Source organism: Chelon labrosus (assembly GCF_963514085.1).
Source record: "Chelon labrosus genome assembly, chromosome: 11".
In the NCBI taxonomy this organism is placed as follows: domain Eukaryota; kingdom Metazoa; phylum Chordata; class Actinopteri; order Mugiliformes; family Mugilidae; genus Chelon; species Chelon labrosus.
In genome coordinates, this window is record NC_140344.1 from 28853314 (window position 1) to 28878416 (window position 25103).

Below are 25103 nucleotides of genomic sequence, written 5' to 3' on the forward strand. Positions count from 1 at the left end.
GCGTAAAAGACACGGTGGATAGTTTTGGTTGTCCACGTTGAGTTCCTTACATAAAACCTGTAATAAACATAAATATGTATTAAAGTTATTAAAGATTTCTACGAGGAAAAAAAAATAAAAAATCTGAACATAAACTATTATAATGATTAAAAGTAATAATAGTTATTGGTTGTACAAAAAAGTGAACAAACATTTTCTACACTGAATTATTAACTGTTTTTTTTTTTTCCGTTTTGTTCTCAGAAACATTAGTAGAAACTAGAGCAGCAGATCCATTGATGTAGAAATCAGATCAACTACAAAACCTTCTCTTGATGGAGGCTCTCAGATGAGATGAGCTCTTGGTGCTTTTCTTTGTCCTGTGTTACTGGAAACTTCACTTTTTTAAATTGGTTTTAATAAAATGTAAATAGTTCAGACGTTAACTTGGACTCTAGGACGTTGGGATGAAGTTTTGTGGAACAAATGGTTCACGACAAAAGATGCAAACAGACTCAGAAGAAGGAAGGAACAGAGACAAAACTACTACAAAGAAACACAACACAACCACAAAAAGACAAAAAAGACAGAAACAGGCCCAAAGGTGGTGGAAACACAATATCAAAGAAGATACACAAACTACCACAAAATGAGATAAAGTGAAGAAGGAGACACAAAACATCACAAACAATATCACAAACTGAGGCAAACAAATACAAAGACAGACACCAAAGAAAATGTTTCCCACGTCTACGCTGTATGTAGGAAGGATTTTTATGTTTTTATTTGAAGCACATATGAATCAGTGGAAATAATTTAATGATAGATTGACATATTTATAAGTTGGGATATGTGGTTGACTCTTTCCTCTCAGCGTACCTGATGGGACATTCTGCGTCACCGTCCGGTCGGTGGTTTCCTCCCCACGACGATGGGAGTGGAGGAAGGCCTCCGCTCTCTGACGACGTCAGCCAGACTCATGTTGGACGGCGTGGCATGGATGTCTTCCTGTGACGGAGCTGTGATGAGGATGGTGGGAAGACGTGGAGACAAGCCGGTCGAATCTGACTCGGTGTTGGACTGTGACGGGACGGTGCTCTCTGAACCTGGGGGAGGAGGTGAAGAACGCGACCAACCAGTCACATCCACTTACACCCAGGTAGAAGAATGGAAAGATTTAACGACTCATATCATCAGTACAGGAGTTAGATGTCTGAGTTAAAGGTGCAGGTGACCCCCACCCTCAACATGTTTGTCTTATTGAAGGTTTGTGTAAAAATCCAAAACGATAGTTGAGAGTTGTGTGAAACATGCTAAGTTAAAGTAGAAATAGTTGCCTTGAAGGAAGTCTCACCTTTGGGAACTGATTCTTACCCAGCAAGACACTGGAGTGATGTGAATAACATTTAGTAAAAGCACATCAACCGAAGCCTTAGTCCCAGATAAAGTTTAATAATTCAGATCTGAGTTTTCTTGCTAAATTCACAGTGAGATCAATTGATGTAGATGTGGTGTTTTGCTTCCTGTAGCTAAAGATAAAAGCTCAACATCATGCTGTCACTAGCCCGAGGTTGACCTGCAGGTTAGGTAACGTATACCTGCTGACTCCAGAAGAGGTTGTGTATGTGTGGTCTTGTTGTTTTATGAAGTTGTGGAGGGCGAAAGTTCATGGCATCCAACTTTTTGAGGGGGAAAAACCATAGACAGTATAAAGATGGAAGGTGGAACAGCTCCTCTAAAGCGAAGCCAAAGCAAGTAGCGCTCCCCCTGGTGGCTGGCTGCAGTATCGGTCATAAGCTCCACCTCCTCCATGTTAGTGGGCGGGGCTTGAATGAAAACACTAAAATACACAAAGAATTTTCTTTCAAGGATGGTTTCTGTCGTTTTAAGTAGTTAATATAATGTTGATGAATGTTCAAGAGTCAATCTTTAGGACAAGTTTCGTTTTAGTTTGTTATCTGACGACGTAAAAACAGGATGTGGCATAATGGTGGCCACCAGTTGCTATGCCAACTGCTCCATAAAGTTGTCTTGTGGGTGCGTGAGAGTAGTAAAAATAAAATAAAAAATAAGTCCAGTGTATAATCCAACATCTCCTTGTAACAGGTGGAGGTAGAGCAGAGCGTAGAATTAGTTAAATGAAAACATGAGTGAGTCTGGAGGAAGTGGGCGGGGCATCACTATCACGGCGCCACGTGGCTCCACTCTTAGACCGCACTGATCAGACTCTGGCTCCAAACTCACAACATGGCGCCAAAATTAGGATCAGTTTGGCCAATGAAAGAAAGCGGAGACGTGTTGTCCATATTTATATACAGTCTATGGTCTAAACCTGTTAAGACGTGTTAATGATTACAATTAGGTCTGGTTTAGGTACTAAGGAATGCAATGGTTCAAGGTCCTCACAAAGATAGAAACACAAGTGTGTGTGCGTGCTTAGATGCAGTGTTTGTCTGATACAGCAGCACATTTTAAATTGGATTGCGCTAATTTCTTAAGAGTGTTAAGGTTCAGTCTGCATCATATGAGAGCTGCATGGAGGAAAAAGGATTCTGGGTAATTAGAAACGGTATAATTAATGATTATTTACGGATTAATGCCTAACCTTCCTAATGCGGTGCAGCTCTGTCACATGGACACCCCCTGCCATGTGTGTGTTCACTTGTTTTTAAAATGATCAGATCTTTTTTAGTCATTTGTTATAGATCTGAATAAGGACTTTCACACAGCATCAAATCTGCTGAGTCAAATAACGTCAGTCAGACATGGTTAGTAACTAGTGTGAGGTGGTAGTAGTTGATCATCTAAACAGAATCCATGGAGTCCACTCAGTCAAAGGCTGCACCCAAACAACAACAACAAACACTGAACGTTTAAAAGAAGAGAAAAGTTTCCTGGAGACAGCGTCAAGGAGAAACATCTTCCAGAGAGGGTTAGGGAGTTTATGGCAGCGTTGGATGACCAGAACATTTCTGGAGTAGAGAACACAAGGTACCAGCTACCCTCTCCACACTACATTAACTTTGACTGAAAGATTTATTGGACTGAATCCAGTCCACTCTAGGAGAAGACAAGGAAGACAAGGACAGACTTTAGGAAGCTACAGGAGACCAACTCTAGGAGAAGACAAGGAAGACAAGGAAGACGAGGACAGACTTTAGGAAGACACAGGAGACCAACTCTAGGACATTTAGGACCAGATCAGGACTCAAAATTAAAAGCTTCATTTGATGTGTTTTTATTAAATGTTGTTTACATCACTCCAACGTCTCGCTGGGTAAATTAGTCATTCATTTATATTCAGAGCTTTCTACCGAGATGATATGACGTCATTCTTACCTGATTCTTCCTTCTGGCTTGCTCCAGCCCCCATTTAGTCTTCAGTCAGCTGTCCTACATGTCCTCATACAGGATGTTGGTCAGTCCATGCTGCAGCACACATGGGAGTCGTCTGCATTCAGCATTGTTTGTGTGAGGCTTTGCTCGTCTTTGTCTCCCGTCCTCTCTCCCTCTGTGTGACAGACACTAATCCTGTCGCTCACAGGAGAAAGTGATCCTGGATTTATAAAGGCCTAACACGGATAAGAAGCACAAACTCTTGTTTTACTGTGAGAGAACAGAGAACAAACCACCGACAGATACTGTTAGAAAGGTCATTGGTTTTATTTTAATAACATTAACTGATCTGAAACAGTAAAACGCTACCCGGACTTTAAAAAAAGACTCATCTAATCAACATAACGATGATGTCGATGCTTTTGTCAAAAGTCCACACAAACATGAAACACCACTCCTGAACAGGAACCAATAATAACTGCTGCATATTTAATTCCATCCTGAACTCCAGCGTGTTTCATCTGCTGGTGTGTTTTTACGACAGTTGGTTCGCCCAGCGTCTGAGATACTCCAAGTCATCCTCAATCTCCTCTTCCTCCGTCTGGGCTTTGGAGGAGAAAGGAAGAAAAAAGACGGTGTGAGCAGTTTGTAGGAATTAGAAGATGAATGTGAAGCTTTTAAACATGTTGTTCCAAACACAAACAGCAGAGGCAGCACAAAGTAAAATTAAACTATGTTCCTTCAGGACCACAGTGCTACGTAAAACTAGCCTGAGGTATCCAGACTCTTATCAGCATACACACCGATCAGGCATAACATTATGACCACCTTGCCCTTGTGGTGACTCACCAGAGAATGGACATGGTCCTTCTGAGAGTGTCCTGTGGTGTCTGATCGGCAGAATGTTGTTAGTGGGGGGAAGATCAAGCATCCCACAGATACTTGATCAGTTTGGGATCTAGTGAATTTGGAGGCCAGGTCAACACCTTGTGCTGTTCTTCATGTTTTTTTTTTTAGTTGTTCCTAAAGTGTTTTTGTGTGTGTGTCTGTGTCAGGCTGCATCCTGCTGGGGATGGCTGCTGCCATCAAGGAGTGTCATTGCTATAGGGTGGGGGTGCCTGGTCTGGTCTAGGTGGGTGCTACATGTCTAAGTAACATCCACACCAATGAATGCCAGGTCCAGAAGTTTCCCAGCAGAACACTGAACTGTCACAAGATGGTCAATGTCAGTCACTTCTCCTGTCAGTGGTCATAATGTTGTGGCTGATCGGTGTAAAGTGCAAGTTTGCAACGTATGCAGACAATGCCAACACACAGAGAACAGTAGAGTGAGAGTAAGGTGCAGGCAAAGAGTAGGAATAGACTAGAACAGCTGACCAACGTTTCTTCTTGTGGTTCTTACCAGGACGAGGAGGTGACACCGTGGGGTCGTCCATCTCAAAGAGACTCTCGTCCCGATTCTTCTCCAGCCTCTCCAGCTCTGCCAGCAGCTCATCCTGAAGGGAAACGCGCACACACACACACACACACACACACATATATATGTATTGTTTGGGAATTTTTCGCTTCATAAATGATCAAAATACATAATTTGAACATTTGCATTTATATATTGTCCAGTTCAGGGGTCACTTTTAGGGGAGCTGTGACCCAGCGGTTACAGAAGCAAGATCTGGGACTTTGAGCAACCCCCAAATGGCGGGATGGGTTAAATGAAGAGAATGAACTTCCCCATGACGGATTTATAAACATTTTAATAAAAATTTATGATTAGAGTAAATGTCAGTGAAATACGCAAAGATGACTCGCTTCCCATGACATAAGATCATAACTGTCATCCTGCCTCATCAAATTCCACTTCCAAGCACCAAGATGTGTGGACGGAGTCGGACATGTCTTCATTCACATCCTGCTCCTCCTGAATGTCCTCCATCAGGTCATTCACCTTGTTGACGATCTCTCTGCAACAGCCGGCAGACAGTTCCAGTTAAATGTGTCTTTAACACCACTTTGAGGATTTTAACAAAAATGAAGATCTGCGTCAATGACCTGTAATCCTTTGTGATTTCATGTTGATGTTTTTACTGTTTTACTCTCTTTCATGAGTGTTATTCATTCTAACGATGTCTCTTCTTCCTTACATGTGTTCCTGAGCAGATCTCATGGCCTTGAAAGCGTAGTCGATGTACTCGAGCTGCTTCTCATAGCGCTTCTTCTTTCTGAGAGCCTGCAGAGCCACTGGGAGGAGAGGCAAGACATTTCAGAAGAAACACTTTAACTCAACTTTACTTCCCACGGTGATAAATTAGTTGTATTAGTTTGCATAACACCCTGGAACCAGCACATGTGTATGAAATGCAGCAGTAAAACAATAAATATTTGTAAGCTGTCAGACATTTAAATATATTTTCTGGCTTTATTCATTTTTATCTTTAAGCAGAGTAGCATTTGCAATAAAAGGAAAAGATTCTTGTTAAAAGATGTATGAAATACAACATATAATAGTAAAAAACAGCTAGTCTTTCTTGATGTCTTCTTTTTCTTGGTTTGTTTTCATGGTTCACACATTATCAGATGCCTTTTGTGAATAACAAACTAAAAATGTTGATTACTTATTTAAATCCAGGTTTGTTTTACTTTTTATTGCTGTCAGTAGCCTCAGCATTGATATGCTTTTTCCAACCAGAACATGTGAATGATACAAAAACACAAATCATCTACCAGGATAGTTCGATTTTGCATTACACCACTTTATCCTAACTACTGTATGAACAGTATGAGCTGTGTTAGTCACAGCAATGTAAATCAGACAATATTGTGGAATAAATTAAAGGATAATCTGTTATAAAAAGTTATTTCTGGCATAATTTCTTTAATTGTATAATAATAAACCAAATTGTAGAACATTAATTCCCACAGTAAAATAACCTGGATTTGGCCAGTTTGGTCAAGACAGTGATCACACCTGCAGTGACAGGATCAACTATTAAATCTATAAGTTTTAGCTTTTTCAACTTCTGTCATTTTTGGATTTTCAACGTTTATCTGTTACTTTCATCTTGCTATTTTAATTGTTTATAATTTATTACTTCACGTGATATAACTCTGAATCCAGGTCAGTTATAGTAGCAACTAGTTAGCTAACATGCTAATTGCTATAAATCTTCCACTATTAATCCATTTCCGTTTAGATTTTTTTAACTTTTATTAATCACGTTCAGCTTTTCACAGTTTCACAGTTACTTTCACCTGTTATTCGACTGTTCATGAATTACTTTTAGTTCTATTTCTTATAATTCAGGCCTTTAGCCGTAGCAGCTAGTTAGCTAACATGCTAATTAAAAAAAAAATAATAATTATATATATATATATTAATTCATAACGTTTGGCTTTTCCACCCTTTGTCAATCACTCTTAACTTTTCAGAGTTTATCTATAACATCCCACTTGCTATTTTAACAGTTTATAAATCACTTAATATGTCTCTTTGAATTCGGGTCAAAAACAGTAGCAGCTAGTTAGCTAACATGCTAACTCAAATAAATCAGTACAGTTCAACTATGAATCCATAACTTTTAGATTTTTCGACCTCGTTGCTTTCACCTTTATTCATTCTACTATTCATATTTTTATTTATTTTATTTTTTAGTTATGTGTTTCTTTTAATTCAGGTCTATTACAATAGCATATAGTTAGCTAACATATTAATTAGCGTGATAACTCGCTAACTATCTCTTCAGTTAGCTAACGACCTTTAAAAATATACTTTTCAGTAAAATATCTCACCTGTTCTGTTTATTGTGCTATTTTTCTTGGCAAGCAGAAGTTCCTGCTTAATCCTTTTCTTCAGAATTTCTTTCTTTTTCATCAGAAACTCTCGTCTCCCTGGAAGCTTATTGACTTCCTCTTCATAGCAGGAGGTCTTTCTCACATTTTCACCCTCACTAAATATCTTAAACACAGACATTGGTAACTGTTTTTAGATCCTTGGCTTGTGCTGATGAAAGGTGGTGTCCACTGTAAATTAGCTGCCTCCTCTCTGAGCCTCTACAGCTGCCTGCAACTGGTAAGACCACTTTCAAAAGAAAACACTTCCTACACTAAAAACTACAGATCCTAGTCAAAATGAGGAAACATTTTATTAATCTTAGGGAATTTAAGCATACGGTGGACTATAATTATTCCACCCCTACTTTACAATTTTAAGTAAAAATGGATGAATTCATACCAGACCATTTTATAAAATGGTCGCCATCTTTGAAATGATCCTATGATTTAGCCTTAGCTAAAGAAGTTTTTTTTTTTTAATAGATTTAAAGCAGCGTTAATTGTTTTAAAATGTATTAATTATATGTTTTAAAATTTTGAGGCTTTTTGCGAAAGTTAATAAAGCAGACATCAACTGTCACAAGAAACGGGAAGTATGACGTTGCCATGGATACACTGAGCGGAGCATTTGTGCTCTAGCTAGCATCTACAGCTAAAACACGAGTACTGGTTATTCTTTTAAGCCCATATGATTTCATATTATGGAAAATTAACAATGCCGAATGAGCTATTATGAGTTTGTTTTTTATACTTACCGGTGGATGCCTTGACAACTATCAGTGAATTGTTTCGTTACTCAAGAAATCTTAAAAACGTGATTATTCTCGGGCAGTTCTGGACAGTTCCCTTCCAGTTTCTAACACAATTTTAGAATATAACATTAATTCACATTTTACAAACTTTTACACTTGGCCAATAATGCCATAAGAATAATAATTTTCTTGACAAAGTGTAGTTTTGATTTAATGTTATTTTATGATATTATTGTTATATTATTTCTAACCCACGACATTTTAAATATAAATGTTGTACCTTTTTACTCCCCTACAGTTATTAACAGTTTAAATTAATGTTTGCTTTTTGAATTAATGTTTTATCAAATAAAAAAATAAATAAAAAATTTGTTGAATTATAATGGAGTAAACTAACCCAGCTGTAGATGAAAAAGTTTAAACTGAACTAAACTAAATGGAGGCGTTTTTGTTTGACAGTAGGTGGCGGTGTTTCACTTAAAAAGAGAGGCAACAACCTTAGAACAAGGCAAGAGAGACGAAGAAGAAGACGATTTCTGGTCACGTGTGTAGTTTTGGACCAGGAAGAGACACGGTAACAACACATAAACAAATAAAGACTACAATTTTCCGTGATCGTTTGGAATCGTATTCGCGTTGACATGGACGGTACGTTGTGTTTTAACAGTCGATTTGTCGTTTTAATATACTTTGAGAATGTTTTTGTTTAGCTAGACCTCCAGTCTTATGACATATAGCTAGCATTAGCCTTTTAGCTTGGGTGTGTGGCTAGCCGGGGCTAGCTGCCAGACCTGTTTTGATTTTTCAGCTGATTCATTTCTGGTTTCTCGTGTTTACTGTTGCTCCCAGATTGTTTATTAATATGAATTTGATTTAACAGGTTACTCAGAATCTGTCTGCTACTTAATCATCTCTTAAAACTTGTTTTATTAGGATTGTAACACATTCAGACAAACGTTGACACTTCCTGTGTTTGGCAGTTGTACAAAAATATGACCTCATTTAACTAAAATGTGCTCTAGCTTTAGAAACGAGTGTTTCCGGTTTATATTTATAGTACCAGGTAAATTGGCTACATGCCATTATAACAATAAACTTAGACTGAATAGCTCGTCAGTGGATTTACATATAAATAGATACTTTATTTATCATAAGGGTAATTAGCTATCCAGCAAGATAAAGGGTCAAAAATAAAAGTATAGTGAGGTAGAATGTATAAAAAAGTATATGTAAAATATACGATATACATACAATAAGTATGGATATGAAATATATGGTAATTAAGATTTGTAAACATAATGTAAAATATATAGTGATAGACAAATATGGGGTAAATATGGTGTATGTAAATATAAGATATATACAGTAAGTGAGTAAGTCTCTGACCCTTTCATTAGTTTTTTGTTTCTGGTCACATATTAGTATCAGTCTGTATTAAACATTAAACTTCTTGAGCATTTGATTTAAATTTGCTCATACAGAGTATTTCTTGTATTTCACAGAACATACGCCCCCGCGTTGGGGTCTGACCTGTGTTTATTTATGTTCCCACCAAAACCTCATTCAGGAAGGACACACACATTCAGAGCAAGCATGCAGCAGATGCAGATAGTAAATGGAGCAAACGAACAAAGTAGATATGCAGAAAGCAGGAAATAGCCATTAAAGAAATAATGCTTAAAAAGGAGAAAAGTTGAGGGTGTTGTTGAACTGATTCCTCGCTTAAAACCCTTATTTATATGTTGAGATGTTTTTTTTCCGGAATAATAAAGCAAGAATTTGGGTTTATGAGTCTGAATCTCAGCCAGTAGAGACATAAACTCCTGTGTCAGGGTTCAGAGGTGCAGATTGTTTTCAGCTGCCCCTGTACGTTATCTTATTTATGTATTTATTTTATAATAAGACCTGCTCTTCTTCCAACTGAAGCAAAGAACAGACAGACATCAGAGTGTCTGCAGGTCGTTAAAAGTCTGAAAAATCCTTAGCTCCTCCACAAAGAAGCGTCTTCAGTCTAACATTAGTTAGGACCTGATTTGTTTGGGGTTGTGGGCTCTCAGAAGACATACGAGCTGTGTGGCAGCAGGTTTTCTAATTCTAATTCTTTTTGTTAAACAATGTTCAGTTTTATTGGGTGAACACGGCAGAAACACCAGTGGAACACTTTATCTGAATGAAAGGCTCTTATTCAAGTTTATGTTTGTCCACAGACACTACAGAGTAACATCATATACACATTTCTAACTGTCTCTCTCTCTGTCCCTCTACAGAAACACTATTCCAGCTAAAGGTATGGTGCTTTGAAATTATGAATCCATATAAGCGTAAATAAATAATATAATGGATTCTGTTCTTTAAAGTCTGTTTTATCTCCTGTTTGGATCACAGTTCACTTCCAAGCAGCTTGAGCGACTGGCCAAGAAGGCAGAGAAGGAGTCTGAGAAGGAGCAGGCCAAGGTCAAGAAGGTGAGCTGCAGGTCAAACCGCTGGTTCAGTGTGGACAATGAAACCTCCCACAATGCTTTGTGTTATCGTCTTGTTCATCAGCTGCTCTATGTTTAGCACCAGTGAACAATTTAAAACATCCAGGCCTCTCGGAGCGTGTCTTTATCTCTTTTGTCAGTTCCAGTCGGTGCGTAGATGTCAGTGATGACGTCTGGGTGCGGCTGTTTGACGTGTTCTGTTCTGTTGAGGCTTTAGGTTTAACGCCAATCTGTTGAGCTCTGACTGCCACACCCTGCCTCAGTGTCCGTATGTGGACAGAGTTTATCGTCGTCTTTCACTCCAGCAGTATTACCCCTCACATGAGTCAGCAGGGGGCAGCGCAACTTCAGAGATCTGCACGGCCCTGAGGAAACTCTGCTCCTGTTTAAATGTTTGATGCAGAGATTACACAAAGTGGTATTCATGGAATGAAAGAGCAGGGAGGGTTATGACATGACGGTCAGGTCCGTGCATTTTAGTTTGGTGTTACAGGTTTGCTTTTAAGAACCAGAAGTGAATTCAGTTTAAATCCAAAAACAAAACAAAAAAACAAAGAAGGGAACTCTTTCTTTTATTCTGTTGTTTAAAAGTAAAAATGTCTGGACCAGTGGTCTCCATGGTGACCACTGGTCCAGGTCTCTCCGGTCCAGGATTTAAGTTTTTGAATTAAATGTAATATCTAATCTCATTTTTTATTTAAGAGTCTAAAACCAAACTTGAAATACCAGAAAGTACACTGACCCACGACCAAGCCCTTTTTTATTTCCCTCATCAGAGACGTTAGTCATGATACTGTTCATGTCTCATATCCTGTGGCTCATGTTCATCTGAATGGACGAGCAGTGGCTCATCACTTTCTCTCTGTTTGTTCTCTTCACATTTGAAATGATTAGTTCACTTTTTTACTCTAATCAGTTCAGTGAAACATTAATCAGCAGATGAATCGATAGGAAAAAGAATTTCTCCTTTTCTTTGCGCTATATTAACAGTTTGATTGTCTCTCATTTGAAGCTGAAACACAAATCTCAAATATCAAAGATTTGCTCTAAATAGTCCAAATATTGTTCTTTGCTGATTCTTTACAGACTATTGTAGAAAACATATGAACTGATTGTTCTTTTAATTGTCCTGTTGTGAGTCTATCAACGATATGAGGGCAGGTTTATTCTATTATTCATATATTTAGTTGTTTTGGGGGGATCTGGTAACGTGTCTTACATTATGAGACATGTGAAGGTAGACGTGAAATGAACGGGTTGAGGAAACGTCCTCATTGTTTCTGTCTGTGTCTTTGTCTCGTCTTCAGGCTCTGCAGCAGAAGAATGTGGAAATCGCTCGAGTCTACGCAGAGAACGCCATCAGGAAAAAGAATGAGGGTCTGAACTGGCTGAGGATGGCGTCTAGAGTGGACGCCGTGGCTTCTAAAGTCCAGACGGCCGTCACCATGAAACAGGTCAGTTCAGTTAAAGCCACGAAACACACACAGGAAGATATCTCACCGTCTAGATCATGGTACCTCCTCCTCTACTCCTCTACTCCTCTACTCCTCTCCACCTTATCTCCTACTCTAGTCCCCTCCTCCGCTCTTCCTCCTCCTTCTATCCTCTCCTCCTCACTCACTCCTCCTCTCCTCCTCCCCTCCTCCCCTCCTCCTTTCCTCCTCCTTTCCTCCTCCTCCTCTCCTCCTCCCCTCCTCTCCTCCTTATCTCCTCCACTCTCCTCCGCCTCTCCTCTCATCTCCTACTTTCCTGCCCTTCTCCGTCTCTTCTCCTCCTCCTTCAGTCTTCCTCTCCTCCTCCCCCTCCTCCTTTCCTCCTGCTTCACTCCTCCTCCCCCTTTTGTCCTCCTTCACTCCTCCTCTCCTTCCTTCATTCCTGCTCTCCTCATCTCCTCCACTCTCCTCCACCTCTCCTCTCATCTCCTACTTTCTTCTCCTCCTCCTTCTATCCTCTCCTCCTCATTTATTCCTCCTCTCCCCTATCCACCTCTAATTCTCTCCTCCTCCTCCTTCTCTCCTCTTCTCCTCCTCCCCCTCCTCCTTTCCTCCTGCTTCACTCCTCCTCTCCTTCCTTCATTCCTGCTCTCCTCCTCTCTTCCTCCTTCAGTCTCCCTCTCTCCTCCTCCACTCCTCCTCTCCTCTCCTCCTTCTTCTACTTCTCTCCTCCTCTCCTCTCCTCTCCTCTCCTCCGCCTCCTTATCCTCAACTTATCCACTCCTTGTCTTCTCTTCTATTGCTCCTCTACTCTTCCCATCCTCCTCTCTTTTCATCTCCTTTCCTCCTACACCTCCTCTGCTCTTCTCCTCTGTCCAGTCCTATTGGTATTAATGAGTCTATCTATATTATAATAACCTATATAATAATAATAATCTATAATATATAACTCTGATCTCATTTCCTGTCAGGTGACTAAGAACATGGGTCAGGTGACCAAGGCTCTGGACAAAGCTCTGAGCTCCATGGACCTCCAGAAGGTCTCCGCCGTCATGGACAAGTTTGAAACCCAAGTCCAGAACCTGGACGTCCACACCTCGGTGAGTGTCTCCTCTCCACAGTAGACCTGAAGAGGAGGTCCCACCCACCCAGCTCTGACCTCCCTGACCTCCCTGACCTCCCTGACCTCCTTGTTTTTCAGGTGATGGAGGACTCCATGAGCTCAGCCATGACGCTGACCACGCCTCAGGAGCAGGTGGACGACCTGATCCACCAGGTGGCAGAAGAGAGCGGCCTGGAGGTGATGGACCAGCTCAGCCAGCTGCCTGCAGGAGCCACCTCCATAGGAGCCGAGAGCTCCAGGAGCCAGGACAGGGAGGACCAGCTGTCCCGACGGTACGATGGTTTAACTTGTAGTTACGCTAACTCCCTCCTCCTCCTCCTCCTCCTCGTCCTCCTCCACTCTTCCTCTGTCTCTGTTCTCCTCCTCCTCCTCCCCTCCTTGTGCTCCTCCACTCTTCCTCTGTCTCTGTTCTCCTCCTCCTCCCCTCCTCTCCTTCTCTCCTCCACTCTTCCTTTCTTTTCCTCTTCTCCTCCTCATCCTGTCCTCCTCTCCTCCTTTGCTCCTCCCCTCCTCCTCCACTCTTCCTCTCTTCTCTTCCTCCCATCCTCCTCTCCTCTCCTTCTTCATTATTGTAGACTGTATCATGTAACATCTCATATATCTCTTAGCTCCATCTCATTGTTCTTGGCATGTTGGTGACTCCTCCTCCTCCTCCTCCTCCTCCTCCTCCTCCTAACTGCTATCACATGAACATGCATCTCTGCAGTCAGAGCGAAGCATGAGATCAGTTAATTAAATTAGTGCTGCCGTCACACACTCAACACAACTGCTGTGGTTGCACAGTCATGTGAAGTGAACCAGAATGACTCGGAGCGTTGAGCTCAAATGAGGAAGATGAAAAAGAGAAGGAAGGTAGAGCTTTATGAAGAGTCATTAGAATAGTCAAATACAGTGTGGCTGGACAGTAGACATCAGCTGGTCATGGTTCAAAGGATAATTCTGGTTTGAAAGGTCCAGTTTGGGCTCCACACCTCTGAGACTTAAAGACAGGAGGATGGAAGCTTCCAGGGTTCAGGTCTAATCTGAGTCTTTGTCTCTAGAATAAATCAGATCTTATCATGTGAGAGTCTTTCCATCTTGTTCCAACATCTGGATCATGTCTCCAAGTCAACCAGCAGCTGTTGATGGTTCTGATCCAGCGGTAGGTAGAGATCCATTAGAGACAGCAGCTGGTACAATATTCTACTGACCACATGATGGCGCTGCTGATTTACAGACACACAAACGTTCCTTCCTTGAATCCTTTCACTGTCTTTCCTTCCTTCTTTCCTTCTTTAAATGACAGTAAATTGAATGTTTGGGCAAAATCATCAATCGAGTTTTGATTTTTTTCTTTTTCTTCTGATATATTTTATATTTAATCCAACATTTAACAGCTGTTGATATAGGGCTCTTTTATTTTGTCTTCTGTGTTTGTGTCAAGTTATTTCTAGACAACATGGGAAGCAGCGTTCACATGCCAGCCTGTTATCAAGCACAGAGGTGTTGTTGTCTCGTTATTGACGTGTTCCTGGATGGAAACGAGTTCATGTTCTGTTCAGGCTGAAGCTGACGGACAAATCAGGGCCGTTGGAGTTCAGTCAAGTCTGATCTTCTGTAGTTTTAGTTTTAAAATGTTCTTTTTTGTTTTAATAGCGGGTAGATAGCATCAGAACTTCAGAGCACTGACTAAAGGCGAAGAAGAAGAAGAAGAATTAGAAGAATTAGCAGCAGAAGAAGAAGCACAGTGTAGAAGAACTTTACTCAGGCGAACACCTAAGATCTGATCGGGGGGGGGGGGGGGGCATCCTTTTCAGAAAGCAACAAACTCTGAAACTGCAGTTCCTCTAATGTCCACTAGAGGATCAAGATCGGTTTAGGACTCGGATCGACCGATTCTCAATATTAAAAGATCGGATCAGGGGTGGCAAAAAAAAATAAAACGTTAACTTGATGGGGACATCCCTACCCACTGGTGTACCTAATGAAGTGGCCATGCTAACATTTGGTCTTCTCCTCTCAGGTTGGCCTCTCTGAGGAACTGAAGGCTTCGTGGAAGGAAGGGGGAGAGTTTCACCGTGACGACGAGAGCTGTGTGTGTTTCTATTGAACTGTTTCTACCGGGAGGACTTAACGAGGCTATTGATTACCATCCTCACCCTCCCCCTCCCCCTCCCCCTCCTCACCCTACCCCCCAGCTCTAAAAATAAACCCACACAGCAGCTAGAAATACCTCCACAGAAAGTCTCTCTCCCTCTCTCCCTCTCTCTGGTTCACCTTCCTGTTTTCGATCCTCCCTCCTCTTTTACATCCTTTCTTCTCAAACCTTTTGGATGTAAGCTTTGTACAGAAACACATTTTACAAACACGGGAAGTTTTAATGAGCGGTTCTGGTGATTGTATAAGAGGGACTGGGTTCTGTTTTCAATCAGAAAATCATTTACTGGACGATTCTGTTGGAGGAAGGAGACGCATCTAAAATAACCGAACACATGTCGGTAACACTAACGAGCTGACGTCTCCCTCCCTCATCAGGCAATCTTTGTGTTACTCTTGTCGATGTTTGCTTCCTTTATTGTTTGTGTTGTTTTTTTTTTTTTATTGCTTTGAACGCCTTATTTGGGATGCAGACGCTTGCGTAGGTGCTTCCTCCACCAGTGCCTGAAGGACTTTAGTTTCTCCTCCTGCCAGAAAGAACAGCCTGAGCTCCTGTTAGCCGTCAGGATGTGTTGTGTGTTTGTCTCAGGACAGAAACATGTTCACCATGCTGGATCTAATTCACTGTTATAAAGCACACATTAGTGCAGGAGCTGCAGATGGTTTAGATCTGGAAAAAGAAAAAAGTAAAAAAGCATCAGAATGAGTTAGAATTAACAGGAGACTGCTTCACCGTTGTTTTTGTTTAGTTTTACTCCAGGTGTGTAGTTCTGCTTTGAGTTTGCTCTTTGCCTGTTGTTTTTGTTCTTTGGCTGAAGACGTCGGCGAGGAGAAGCCAGGACCTCCAACCGACGACCGACCCAGTCTCTCGTCCTTCCTCATCATACTGGAGAGTTTATTTATACTCAAGTTCAGACTCTGCAGCACTTTTTGGTTTTGTATATTTTATCGTATGAAAATAAAATCTCGCCCTCTGGACGCTGTCCATCATTCGACGTCTGCAGTTTGTGTCTCGTGTCTGGAGCTAACCAGCTAGCTTGATGCTAACAGAGAGAACACACAACCAAACTTTGAATTTCACACTCAGCAGAACTTCTTCTTCTGTCTCAATATTAAATCAGATTGAAAAACAACTGACGACACATGCAGCTGATATTGTTCTTATTATCTTTTCATGGTCATTTTGAGTCTATCCACACGATTCTCCAACAACTGTGACAAAAATAGGTTTCCAGTCTTCTGTAGTCTCTTTGAATCTTTTCGAGCAAACTTAAAATACCAAAGCAATCCTCAGACCCTACATGAAGCAGATTTGTTTGGATTCTGATCTGATGAAACCTGCCAGGAGGTGAACTAATGTGTGGCCCGGTGCTAATTTGGATTCGCCATCATGGCCGCTCAGAACGTTTTCTTCATGAATATTCAAATCCAAGCGTCTGTTTCCTGACAGTAAACAGATGAAGCTGCATCTCCTGACGTTAAAGTGGATAAAGATGGCGGTGCTCTTTTCTCTCCCTCCTCCTCCTCCTCCTCCTCCTCCTCCTCCCTGTTTGTGAAATAAGTCATGGGGTAAATTATCATACCACGGGTAAATAATTAGACAGCCCTGGGGGGGAGGAAGGGGGGTCTGCACAAATGCCAAGCAGGAGAATGTGCGTGCCTGGCAGCCCTGCAACAAACTGAGCTGTCGCTGCATGAAATGTCAAAGCAGAGGCCTGAGCGGTTTCCCCAGCAGGTTGTTTCCGCCGCGGACTCCCCCGCCTTTTCTTTTTCTGGAAGCCTCGACTCACCCGTGGTGACAGAAGGAGGACGCACAACTCACGACAAAACACAATAGATGGTGAAACAGGCGGGCGGGTCGTCCTAGGAAGTGGCTTTTACATTTTTATTTTTTTTTTCACACCAAGCAGGCCGCTAAGCCTGCAGCGACCTCGCTAACCCTCCGCTGGGGGAACGAGAGTGCAGCTTATGAATTAAAAAAATGTCTTTTAGTGAGTCCCAGCAGGAGGCAGCTCCCATAAAAAAAAAATAAATAAAAAAAGAGAGCGACATAACGGGAGTTTCCTTTAAAGGCTGCAGGGCGTCAGGTTTCCTGTTTGTGTCGAACAAATAGGCAGTAGCCTACTTGGCAGCGAGTCTGTAACAGGAAACCGCTTGAACATAAAGGATCGGTGTCACCAGATAGTCCACAGATCAGAGGTCAGGAAACAGAAACTGAGAGTGAGGACGAGGCGAGGAACACAATCTACAAATTTACAACTAACACACAGGAATCGACCTGTGTCACTCATAAAAAAAAAAACACGCCTTGAACAGGAAACCTCAGGATGAGCGCGATGGCTAAGATATAAATCCTTTGTGGGAAAGATGAGGCCGAACTAACAATAGCATAAATTCACAGCCAACTGTTAATGTTTTGAAGATAAACGTGAAGGAATTATGAGACTAAAGGTTCCTCTGCCACCCTCCTAGACAAGAGACATTCAAAAACACGACTGTTTCAGATTTATGTTGCACTGCTTTTGGCTGTTTTGTTTGACTGTGTGGTTGTTGGTTGTTTAATGTGCCCTTTCTCATTGTTTTTGTCTCTTTATGTTGACATTATTTATTTTTGGTAGCAGGTTTCCACATTACTGTGATCATTTCATCATCTTTTTTTGCTTTGTAGTCTTTTTGTTTGCTCACATGCACAAAATATATTTAAATATTTTCATAATCCGCCATTTTTTTTATTTATTTTGCCCAGTAAATTTAATGTGTGTTCTCCTGTGTTTGTGTTTCATGGGTAATCCCTGGCTGCCCCCCCCCCCCCCCCCCCCAATCCACCCCCACCCCAACCAGGTGTTCCCCTCCCATGTGACCGCCCCTGCTCATTGTCTGGATGGGAGGGGGGAGAGGGGGGAGAAGGGGGGCTGACGCTATGAGCAGCTCTGACTGGATTAACGCCAAGTCACAATTAGTCAGAGACAGACCGGAAGTAGTGGGTGTTTTCTGTAAAATTAAATTTACAAAATAAATGCTTAAATCATAAAATCGTCATTTTAAGCCAAAGACCACAGGATTTATACAAGCTGTTTTTATTATGTGTTCATTATTATTTTTTTATTTATTTAAGAAACCAACTGAGTTACAGATGTATTTAGTGATTTTAAAAAAACGTCATATCATATAAAGTGGCTTTTTATGAGTATTACAAAAAGATAATGAGGTTAAACCTGATAATGAGCTTAAAATATTAAATCTGAATCTCTATTAATGTCAGTGGTGTTTTATCATTATAAGAATAAAAGTGAAAGGTCTTTTATTTTGGCAGGTCGCTACCGGAAGTTTAGCTTTAGCTACAGCTAGCTTAACGGAAGAAAAAAAAAAAAATCGCCGAGCAGAAAACAAACGGTCGCGGAGCTACGATGCTGAGTCTCCGGTTCCTTCAACGCGAGAGACAATAACGGTGGAGGACGAGGCTTCGGTTCACGGTGACGGACATTTTATCTCCGGTCAGTCGGAGCGGAGGGAGAGACACGGAGAGAGAGAGAGGGAGAGGGGGGGGGACCTGTGTGAGTGCTTCGCGGGGGCTGCCGCTTCACCACCGGGCTCCGTCAGGACGGGGCGGGGTGATGTCGAGGTTCCGGTATAACAGCGCCGAGAAAATGGAAAGCAGACGAGACGTGGAGCCGGCTACCGACGCTGCGCGTTCATACCGGAGACCGGAATGAGAAGTTCCCCGCGTTTGGATTAACAGGGCGGCGGAGTAACCGTCTGGGGGAGGCCGCTGGAAGAGGAGGAAGAGGAGGAGGAGGAGGAGAGGAGGGGGAGAAGCGTGTCTTCCGCCCCCCCACCCCCCGTCCGTCCGTCCGTGCACACGATGAGGACGATATTTACAGTCTGTTGTCTCTTCCTGGTCACCGGAGGAGCGGACCGGGCGTGGGCCACCGGAAACCTGACAGTCGACGGGAGCAGCACCAACATCAGCAGCGGCGGCGGCGGCGGCGGCATGTTCATCAGGATCGGGGACGGTTCCTCGCAGGAATTTGAGTTTCCGGAAAACACAAACGGCGTGATTGTGATCTCCAGCCGGTACCGGAGCGGCGCGGCCAGCAGGAAGGGCCGCCGGAGCTGGAAGGAGACGGTGCGGGTCCGCTCCCTGGACACGGACGTCCTCTCCATCCTGAACGTGACGGATGGTGGCCAGGCAGGAGCGGCCAAGAGCTACATCATCAGCATCCGCTCCGGGTTCCCGGGCACGGCCCAGCTCCAGATCCAGCTGCTGGACCTGGACCAGGACTCGGGTCCGGTTCTGATCGAGGAGAGGACGGACTACTCCATCAGGGTGGCGCCTGGTGATGATGACCCGGCCGCCCGGCTCATCCAGTCGGGTGGGCTGTCCCACTTCTCAGAGAACCCGGTGCTGTTCGCCCTGCTGCCCCTCATCTTCATCAACAAGTGTGCCTTCGGGTGCAAGGTGGAGGTGGAGGTGCTGCGGGGGCTGCTGAGGAGCCCCGTGCCCCTGCTCCTTGGGGTCCTGGGGCAGTTCCTGGTCATGCCACTCTACGCCTACTGTGTGTCCCGGCTGGCCTCTCTGCACACGGCGCTCTCTCTGGGCCTGGTCATCGCCTGTTCGGCACCGGGTGGTGGCGGTGGCTACCTGTACAGCCTGCTGCTGGGGGGGGACGTCACCCTGGCCATCTCCATGACCCTTGTGTCCACGGTGGTGGCGGCAGCAGCCATGCCTCTGTCCTCAGCCGTGTATGGCCGTCTGCTGGGCGTCCACGCCGCCCTGCACGTCCCCTTCGTGAAGATCCTGGGGACGCTCCTGTTCATCGCCATCCCCATCTCCCTGGGCATGCTGGTCAAGCTCCGCCTGCCCGCCCTCACCCGCGTCCTCCTGGCGCTCATACGACCCTTCAGCTTCGTGCTTATCGTGGGCGGCATCTTCATGGCCTACCAGATGGGCGCCTCCATTCTGGCCAACGTCAAGCCGCCCATCGTGGCGGTCGGGGTCACGGTGCCTTTGCTGGGCCTGGCGGTCGGCGCCGTCATGGCCAAGGTGGCGGGCCTGGAGCCGCCGCAGAGGAAGACGGTCAGCATCGAGGTGGGTGTCCAGAACAGCCTGCTGGCGCTCGCCGTCATGCAGCTGTCCTTCCGCCGGGAGGAGGCCGACTTCGCATCCCAGGCGCCGTTCATCGTGGCGCTCAGCAGCACCTCCGAGATGCTCCTCTTCGTCCTGGGATACTACGCCCGGCGGAGGTTTTGTGGGCCAGCCGCCCCGAGGAGCGACGCCTGATTGTAGCTGCAGTTTGAACTTTTTTAAACCTGTGGAACCCCGGGTGTCACACCAGACACCCGCCGATCTCAAACCCAGTCATCACTGTTGTTGTTGTGACACAAAACGGTGAAGAGACTTTTGTGGCTCGTTTTTTGTCGTTTTGGTATTTTTTCATGAAAAAAACCAAAGGCCTTTTACCCGCGAGACCTTTTACTTTCTTTTTTGTGTGTTTGTGTTTTACAGTATGTACTTTTTCAGATCAGATTATACTGTGACGTACTTTAATGTAAATATTCATAAGAAGAGAAATACCTATAAAAGAAATGATATTTTTCTACCAAATTACTTTTTTTTTTTTTGTAATCAAAAAAGCAAAGATTGATTCGTACCATGTTTACAAGCGGTCCATGTGTCTTAGCCGGAGGAAGTGGGGGGGCGTTTTTTGGAGAGGGGGGTGGAGTTAAAGCGAAAAACATTTTGTGAATCAAACTGAAGCGATGATGATCTGTCTTTTGAAAGTATTTACCACTGATTGTGTTTCCCGGATCTTCGTATCCTTGTACTTGAAATATTTGAGACGACAAGTGAAGTAAAAGGAAATAAAGTTTAAATAAAACGCCTTCAAGTCAAAGACGACTTTCGTTTGTTGAGTTGTGTGCACAGAAGAGCGTTGGACGGGTTCACACAGTCGAGTGTTTGCATATTTAAATCTTTTCTTTGTTCTTTGTCAGATGATATGAAAGAACCACAGCCTCACGTGGGACATTTAAGTGTAATATAGATAAATGATGCTGCTAAAACGCGACTTACTTGCAGAAACAAGAGCAACTGGACTTGTTGGGTTTCTTGAAGACGTGTCATCTAAGTCTTCAGCTCTAAAAGACTAGTGGGGGAAGATAATGCTTAAATAGGACCTTGAGGTTTGTCTTGTGAGTCTTTGAAGACGTTCCAACTTCCTCATTGGAAACACCAAGAGTTAGAGAGGAAACTTTTAAGGAAACCCTTGAAGGGTTAAAGTTTGACCTGAAAAGAAATTAAAATGTTTAAACCCTTTGGGTGGAACATCTTCAAGAAACTCTACAAGTCCTTGTTTCAGCTTGTTCCTTAATTGAACATGACCTGATATTAGGGTCAGTAAGTCACATGACTAGAATCATGACTAAACATTTAGTATAACCAGACGGTTGGAGCGTTGTGCAATTTCGCAAATTATCTTTCAGATCTCAAGGTTTGTCTTGTGAGAAACAAGACTCTGGTTAGCTCAGCGCTAACGCTACGGGCCAGCTGATTTTTAATTAACAATTTTGAAGTTTGCTCCAAAAAGAAATAAAAAAATCTTCAAGTATTTCCTAAACAGATATGCTTCTTCCGTTACTCCAACTCTCCACGAGTCAATTAGAAATGGAGACTTGGATGAAATATCTCAACGGTTTCAGTCCGTGTTTCAGCTTGTTGATGACCTGGATGACTGAGAGCCTCCACAGGTAAATGCTAAAAAGATCTGATGAGTCACTGATGAGTTCACGGCACCTGAAACTCACATGGTGACGGTCTGCTGGGGAGGTGGAGTGGAACATCTTAACATTATAAGGTGAGTATCTGGTCGTTAACACACACTGGTCGTGTGAGTTTCAGGTGGACGCCACCCACAGATGATCCTGTTTGAACCCCAACTCCCCAGAATCTTTTAAGAAGTGAAAACTTGGATGAAATATCCTAAAAAAAAATAAAACAAGCTGAAACAAGAACAACTGGACTCAGGCCACCTTCTCCAATGTGACATCGACGGCTCCTGCTGCTCCTTCTCTGGCTAAAACCCTAAAAGTTCAGTTGTTCTTGTTTCACCTTGTTTCTCAATTATACCTGAACAATTGCGACATTGTTTTACCTTCAACATGTCTGAAGCTGCACGAGACGTCACCTGAAACCAGACTGAAACATGATCAAGACAACACGTGTAAAATATCCATTAATAAGGACATTTTCTTTCCTGGTGTCTGGAGTTGTTCCGACTGAGTCGTCCAGATATCACAGTTTGGTCCTTTGTCTTTTAAATTCTTTCAGTTGCACGTTTTTCCTGCTTTGAGGACAAACTGTTCCACTTGCTGCCTGATATATCCACCCACTGACAGGAGCCACGAGAACCAGACAATCAAAGTTGTTCACTTCATGTATTTACTTCTGATTTTACTGCCCAACACAGCGGAGGTGAATGTAACTTTACAACATCCAGTGTTTACATGTTGATTATTATCTCTTTAACTCTCATCATTTATAGTTGTTAAATAACTAACAGACACACAAGGAGCTAAATCAAAATAAGTAAAATACTGGTTTAAGAAAGTGTGACAAGCAAACCGTGGTCAGTCTCGGCCCTCGAAGCCTTTAGTTCAGTAACCTATTGAACAAGAGGACAAGGTTCAGTTTTTATCAGTTAACTGCTGCTAAACAACACAATGCACCCGTGGTACGATCTCTAAACAGAGATCAGTGTTGACTGCAGGTTCAAAATTCAGTTTGCACAAGGACGGTAGCGCGGTACTTCATCTGCTGATAAGAAAGTAAAAGCCGCAGCGGGTGATAAGGTCGGCTGGAAAGGCCAATGGCTGCCATCTACCATCTCTGGATGACAGCGCTAAATCAGTGGTGATCTCTTTCATGACGGGAGATACAGAAGTTTAAAACGCCAAAGCAAACTAATTAAAAAACAGTTTTATCCATTATGAGTTATCAGCAAACAAAACATGTGCGATGTTTATTCTGATTTTATATTATTTTGTCTTGTTGTATCTTGTCTTGTCTTTCTCGCCTCATCTTGTCTTCTGTAAATCATCTGTAAAACTAAACCAGGTAGATTTCCATCAGCGTTCCGCTCTAAGTGGGTGTTAGCAGCTGTTAGCACTGGTTAGCATCACAACATGAAGGTTCTGCAACGTGCTGGAGGTCTTTCTTTGTGGAGTTTCCTCATTCTCTCTGGGTCGGAATCTGAACTTTTATTGAATAATATTATTTGGTAAAAGTCTGAAATGGGTTCTTCATTCATAGAAAGCATGTTAAAATGTGTTTAAAAGTTTAGGGGAAGTGTATTTCTTATTTGTTGGTTAGTCAAAGGTTTTTACTCAGAGAATAGTCGACAGATTGAAATCGACTGAGAAACGAATCGTTTCCCGAAGCCCTACTGTTTACACGTCTGGAGTGGCCGACTTTCATTAGGAGGTTTTGTGAGGCGGTGGAAAACAGGAGGGTTCAGAGGCGCTGTTCTGGCCCAGTAGATTTGACTGAGCTCTCAGGAATGCAGCGCATCTGTAAACCCCCCAGGCCTGAGCTCAGGAGAACGGTTCAGACAGAGGAGGAGAAGTCCAGCGCTCTGTTTCTCTCAATCAACACGTGACCCCAGAGTCATGACAATGTTCCTCTTCCTCTTTTGTTTAAACATGTCTATTTTTAAAATGACTCTTGACGGTAGATGCGTGTAGGGAATGTGACCTACATAGCTGTAAACACATTTATCAGCTCTCCTTTTTCTTCTCACAAACATCTAGAATCTGTCTTATCACTTGTTTAATTGTATTCAAGCTTTCTTTACCCTAAATGTTTCTTTAACTCTAGACAAAGTACATAGACTAAATCTTATTTGTTTCTCTCTCAGTTCCTTGACTGGTTGAGTCAAATATTTAAAAAGAGAAAGTGAAACCACTAGTTTTCTTTGACAATGTCCTCAAACATTTTGAAAGTAAATTTAAATTGTAATAATTAAAAAGTAAACACAGGAAAATGTTTCACAAGACTGATTATGAATAACTTATAAACTTTATTTCAGGGACAATTCCCTCTTAGGAGACAAAAATACATCCTCACAAGGTAAAGATATTACCTGTTAGCTTGGAAGCTAAGAAGAGCTATTGTTAGCTGGGTGGCTAGGAACCTAGGAAGAGCTACTATTAGCTGGGAAGCTAGGAAGAGCTACTGTTAGTTTGGAAGTTAGAAAGAGCTACTGTTAGCTGGGAGGCTAGCAAGAGCTACTGTTAGCTGGGAGGCTAGGAAGAGCTACTGTTAGTTTGGAAGCTAGCAAGAGCTACTGTTAGCTGGGAGGCTAGGAAGAGCTACTGTTAGCTGGGAAGCTAGGAAGTGCTACTGTTAGCTGGGAAGCTAGCAAGAGCTACTGTTAGCTGGGAAGCGAGGAAGTGCTACTGTTCGCTGGGAAGCTAGGAAGAGCTACTGTTAGCTGGGAAGTTCGGAAGAGCTATTATTAGCTGGGAGGCTAGGAAGAGCTACTATTAGCTGGGAGGCTGGGAATAGCTATTATTAGCTGGGAGGCTGGGAACCTAGGAACCTAGGAAGACCCTAGGGACCACTGGCTTGCTGAAAGCTTAGTTTTGGAGTATGTTAGGTTTAAGGTTAAAGGAACAGCGTGTAAAGTTCAGCGCCATCTGGCGGTCTGGTTGTATCGTCACAATAAAAGTAGAGTCAATGTTTGGTTTGTCTGTTCTGGGCTGTTTAAGAAAGGAAATAGAATGAGACCCTGTTCTCTCTGAGGACATGAAGGACTCAAAGACACAACAGTTCATAGCTACAGGTGATGATACACCAATAAAAATAGAATTATAAACAATAGCCTCCATTTCTGTCTAAATCCTCCACACTGGTCCTTTAAGGTTATAGTTTTAGTTTTATTGCTAGGTTAAGGGTTGTTTTATGTCAGTTTAGATTCAGGCCAGAGTTAAGATAAACATTATGGTTATATTATTTCATGATATGGATTAAATATCCAGG

At 42.7% G+C, this 25103-nt stretch overlaps 3 protein-coding genes across 3 annotated transcripts; 2 read left to right on the top strand and 1 right to left on the bottom strand.

The window, feature by feature from the left end:
* Positions 1 to 3316: 3316 nt before the first annotated feature.
* LOC311495345 (charged multivesicular body protein 4b-like) lies at positions 3317 to 7282 on the bottom strand (the record flags this gene model as incomplete). Its single annotated transcript, XM_084554757.1, has 5 exons — positions 3317 to 3921; positions 4718 to 4811; positions 5159 to 5276; positions 5457 to 5553; positions 7102 to 7282. 5 exons carry the CDS (start codon positions 7280 to 7282, stop codon positions 3851 to 3853), a joined length of 561 nt encoding a protein of 186 aa, XP_084410883.1. The 3' UTR covers positions 3317 to 3850.
* Positions 7283 to 8413: 1131 nt separating this feature from the next.
* On the top strand, positions 8414 to 16057 carry chmp1a (charged multivesicular body protein 1A). The gene is made up of 7 exons (XM_084555818.1): positions 8414 to 8543; positions 10163 to 10182; positions 10281 to 10358; positions 11683 to 11829; positions 12780 to 12908; positions 13010 to 13203; positions 14934 to 16057. The coding sequence occupies exons 1-7, from the start codon at positions 8537 to 8539 to the stop codon at positions 14953 to 14955; spliced, it is 597 nt and encodes a 198-aa protein (XP_084411944.1). The 5' UTR covers positions 8414 to 8536; the 3' UTR covers positions 14956 to 16057.
* A 2567-nt stretch (positions 16058 to 18624) lies between these two features.
* slc10a3 (solute carrier family 10 member 3) lies at positions 18625 to 21225 on the top strand. The gene has a single exon (XM_084555906.1). The coding sequence runs from the start codon at positions 18930 to 18932 to the stop codon at positions 20346 to 20348; it is 1419 nt and encodes a 472-aa protein (XP_084412032.1). The 5' UTR covers positions 18625 to 18929; the 3' UTR covers positions 20349 to 21225.
* The last annotated feature ends 3878 nt before the right edge of the window (positions 21226 to 25103 follow it).

Excerpts from the sequence above, each read along its gene's own strand:
- chmp1a (XM_084555818.1), top strand. Across the intron at positions 10,359-11,682 it reads AGCAGGCCAAGGTCAAGAAG|GCTCTGCAGCAGAAGAATGT; the intron begins GTGAGCTGCAGG and ends TCTCGTCTTCAG. Across the intron at positions 12,909-13,009 it reads ACCTGGACGTCCACACCTCG|GTGATGGAGGACTCCATGAG; the intron begins GTGAGTGTCTCC and ends CTTGTTTTTCAG.
- slc10a3 (XM_084555906.1), top strand. The coding sequence starts at position 18,930 with ATGAGGACGATATTTACAGTCTGTTGTCTCTTCCTGGTCACCGGAGGA.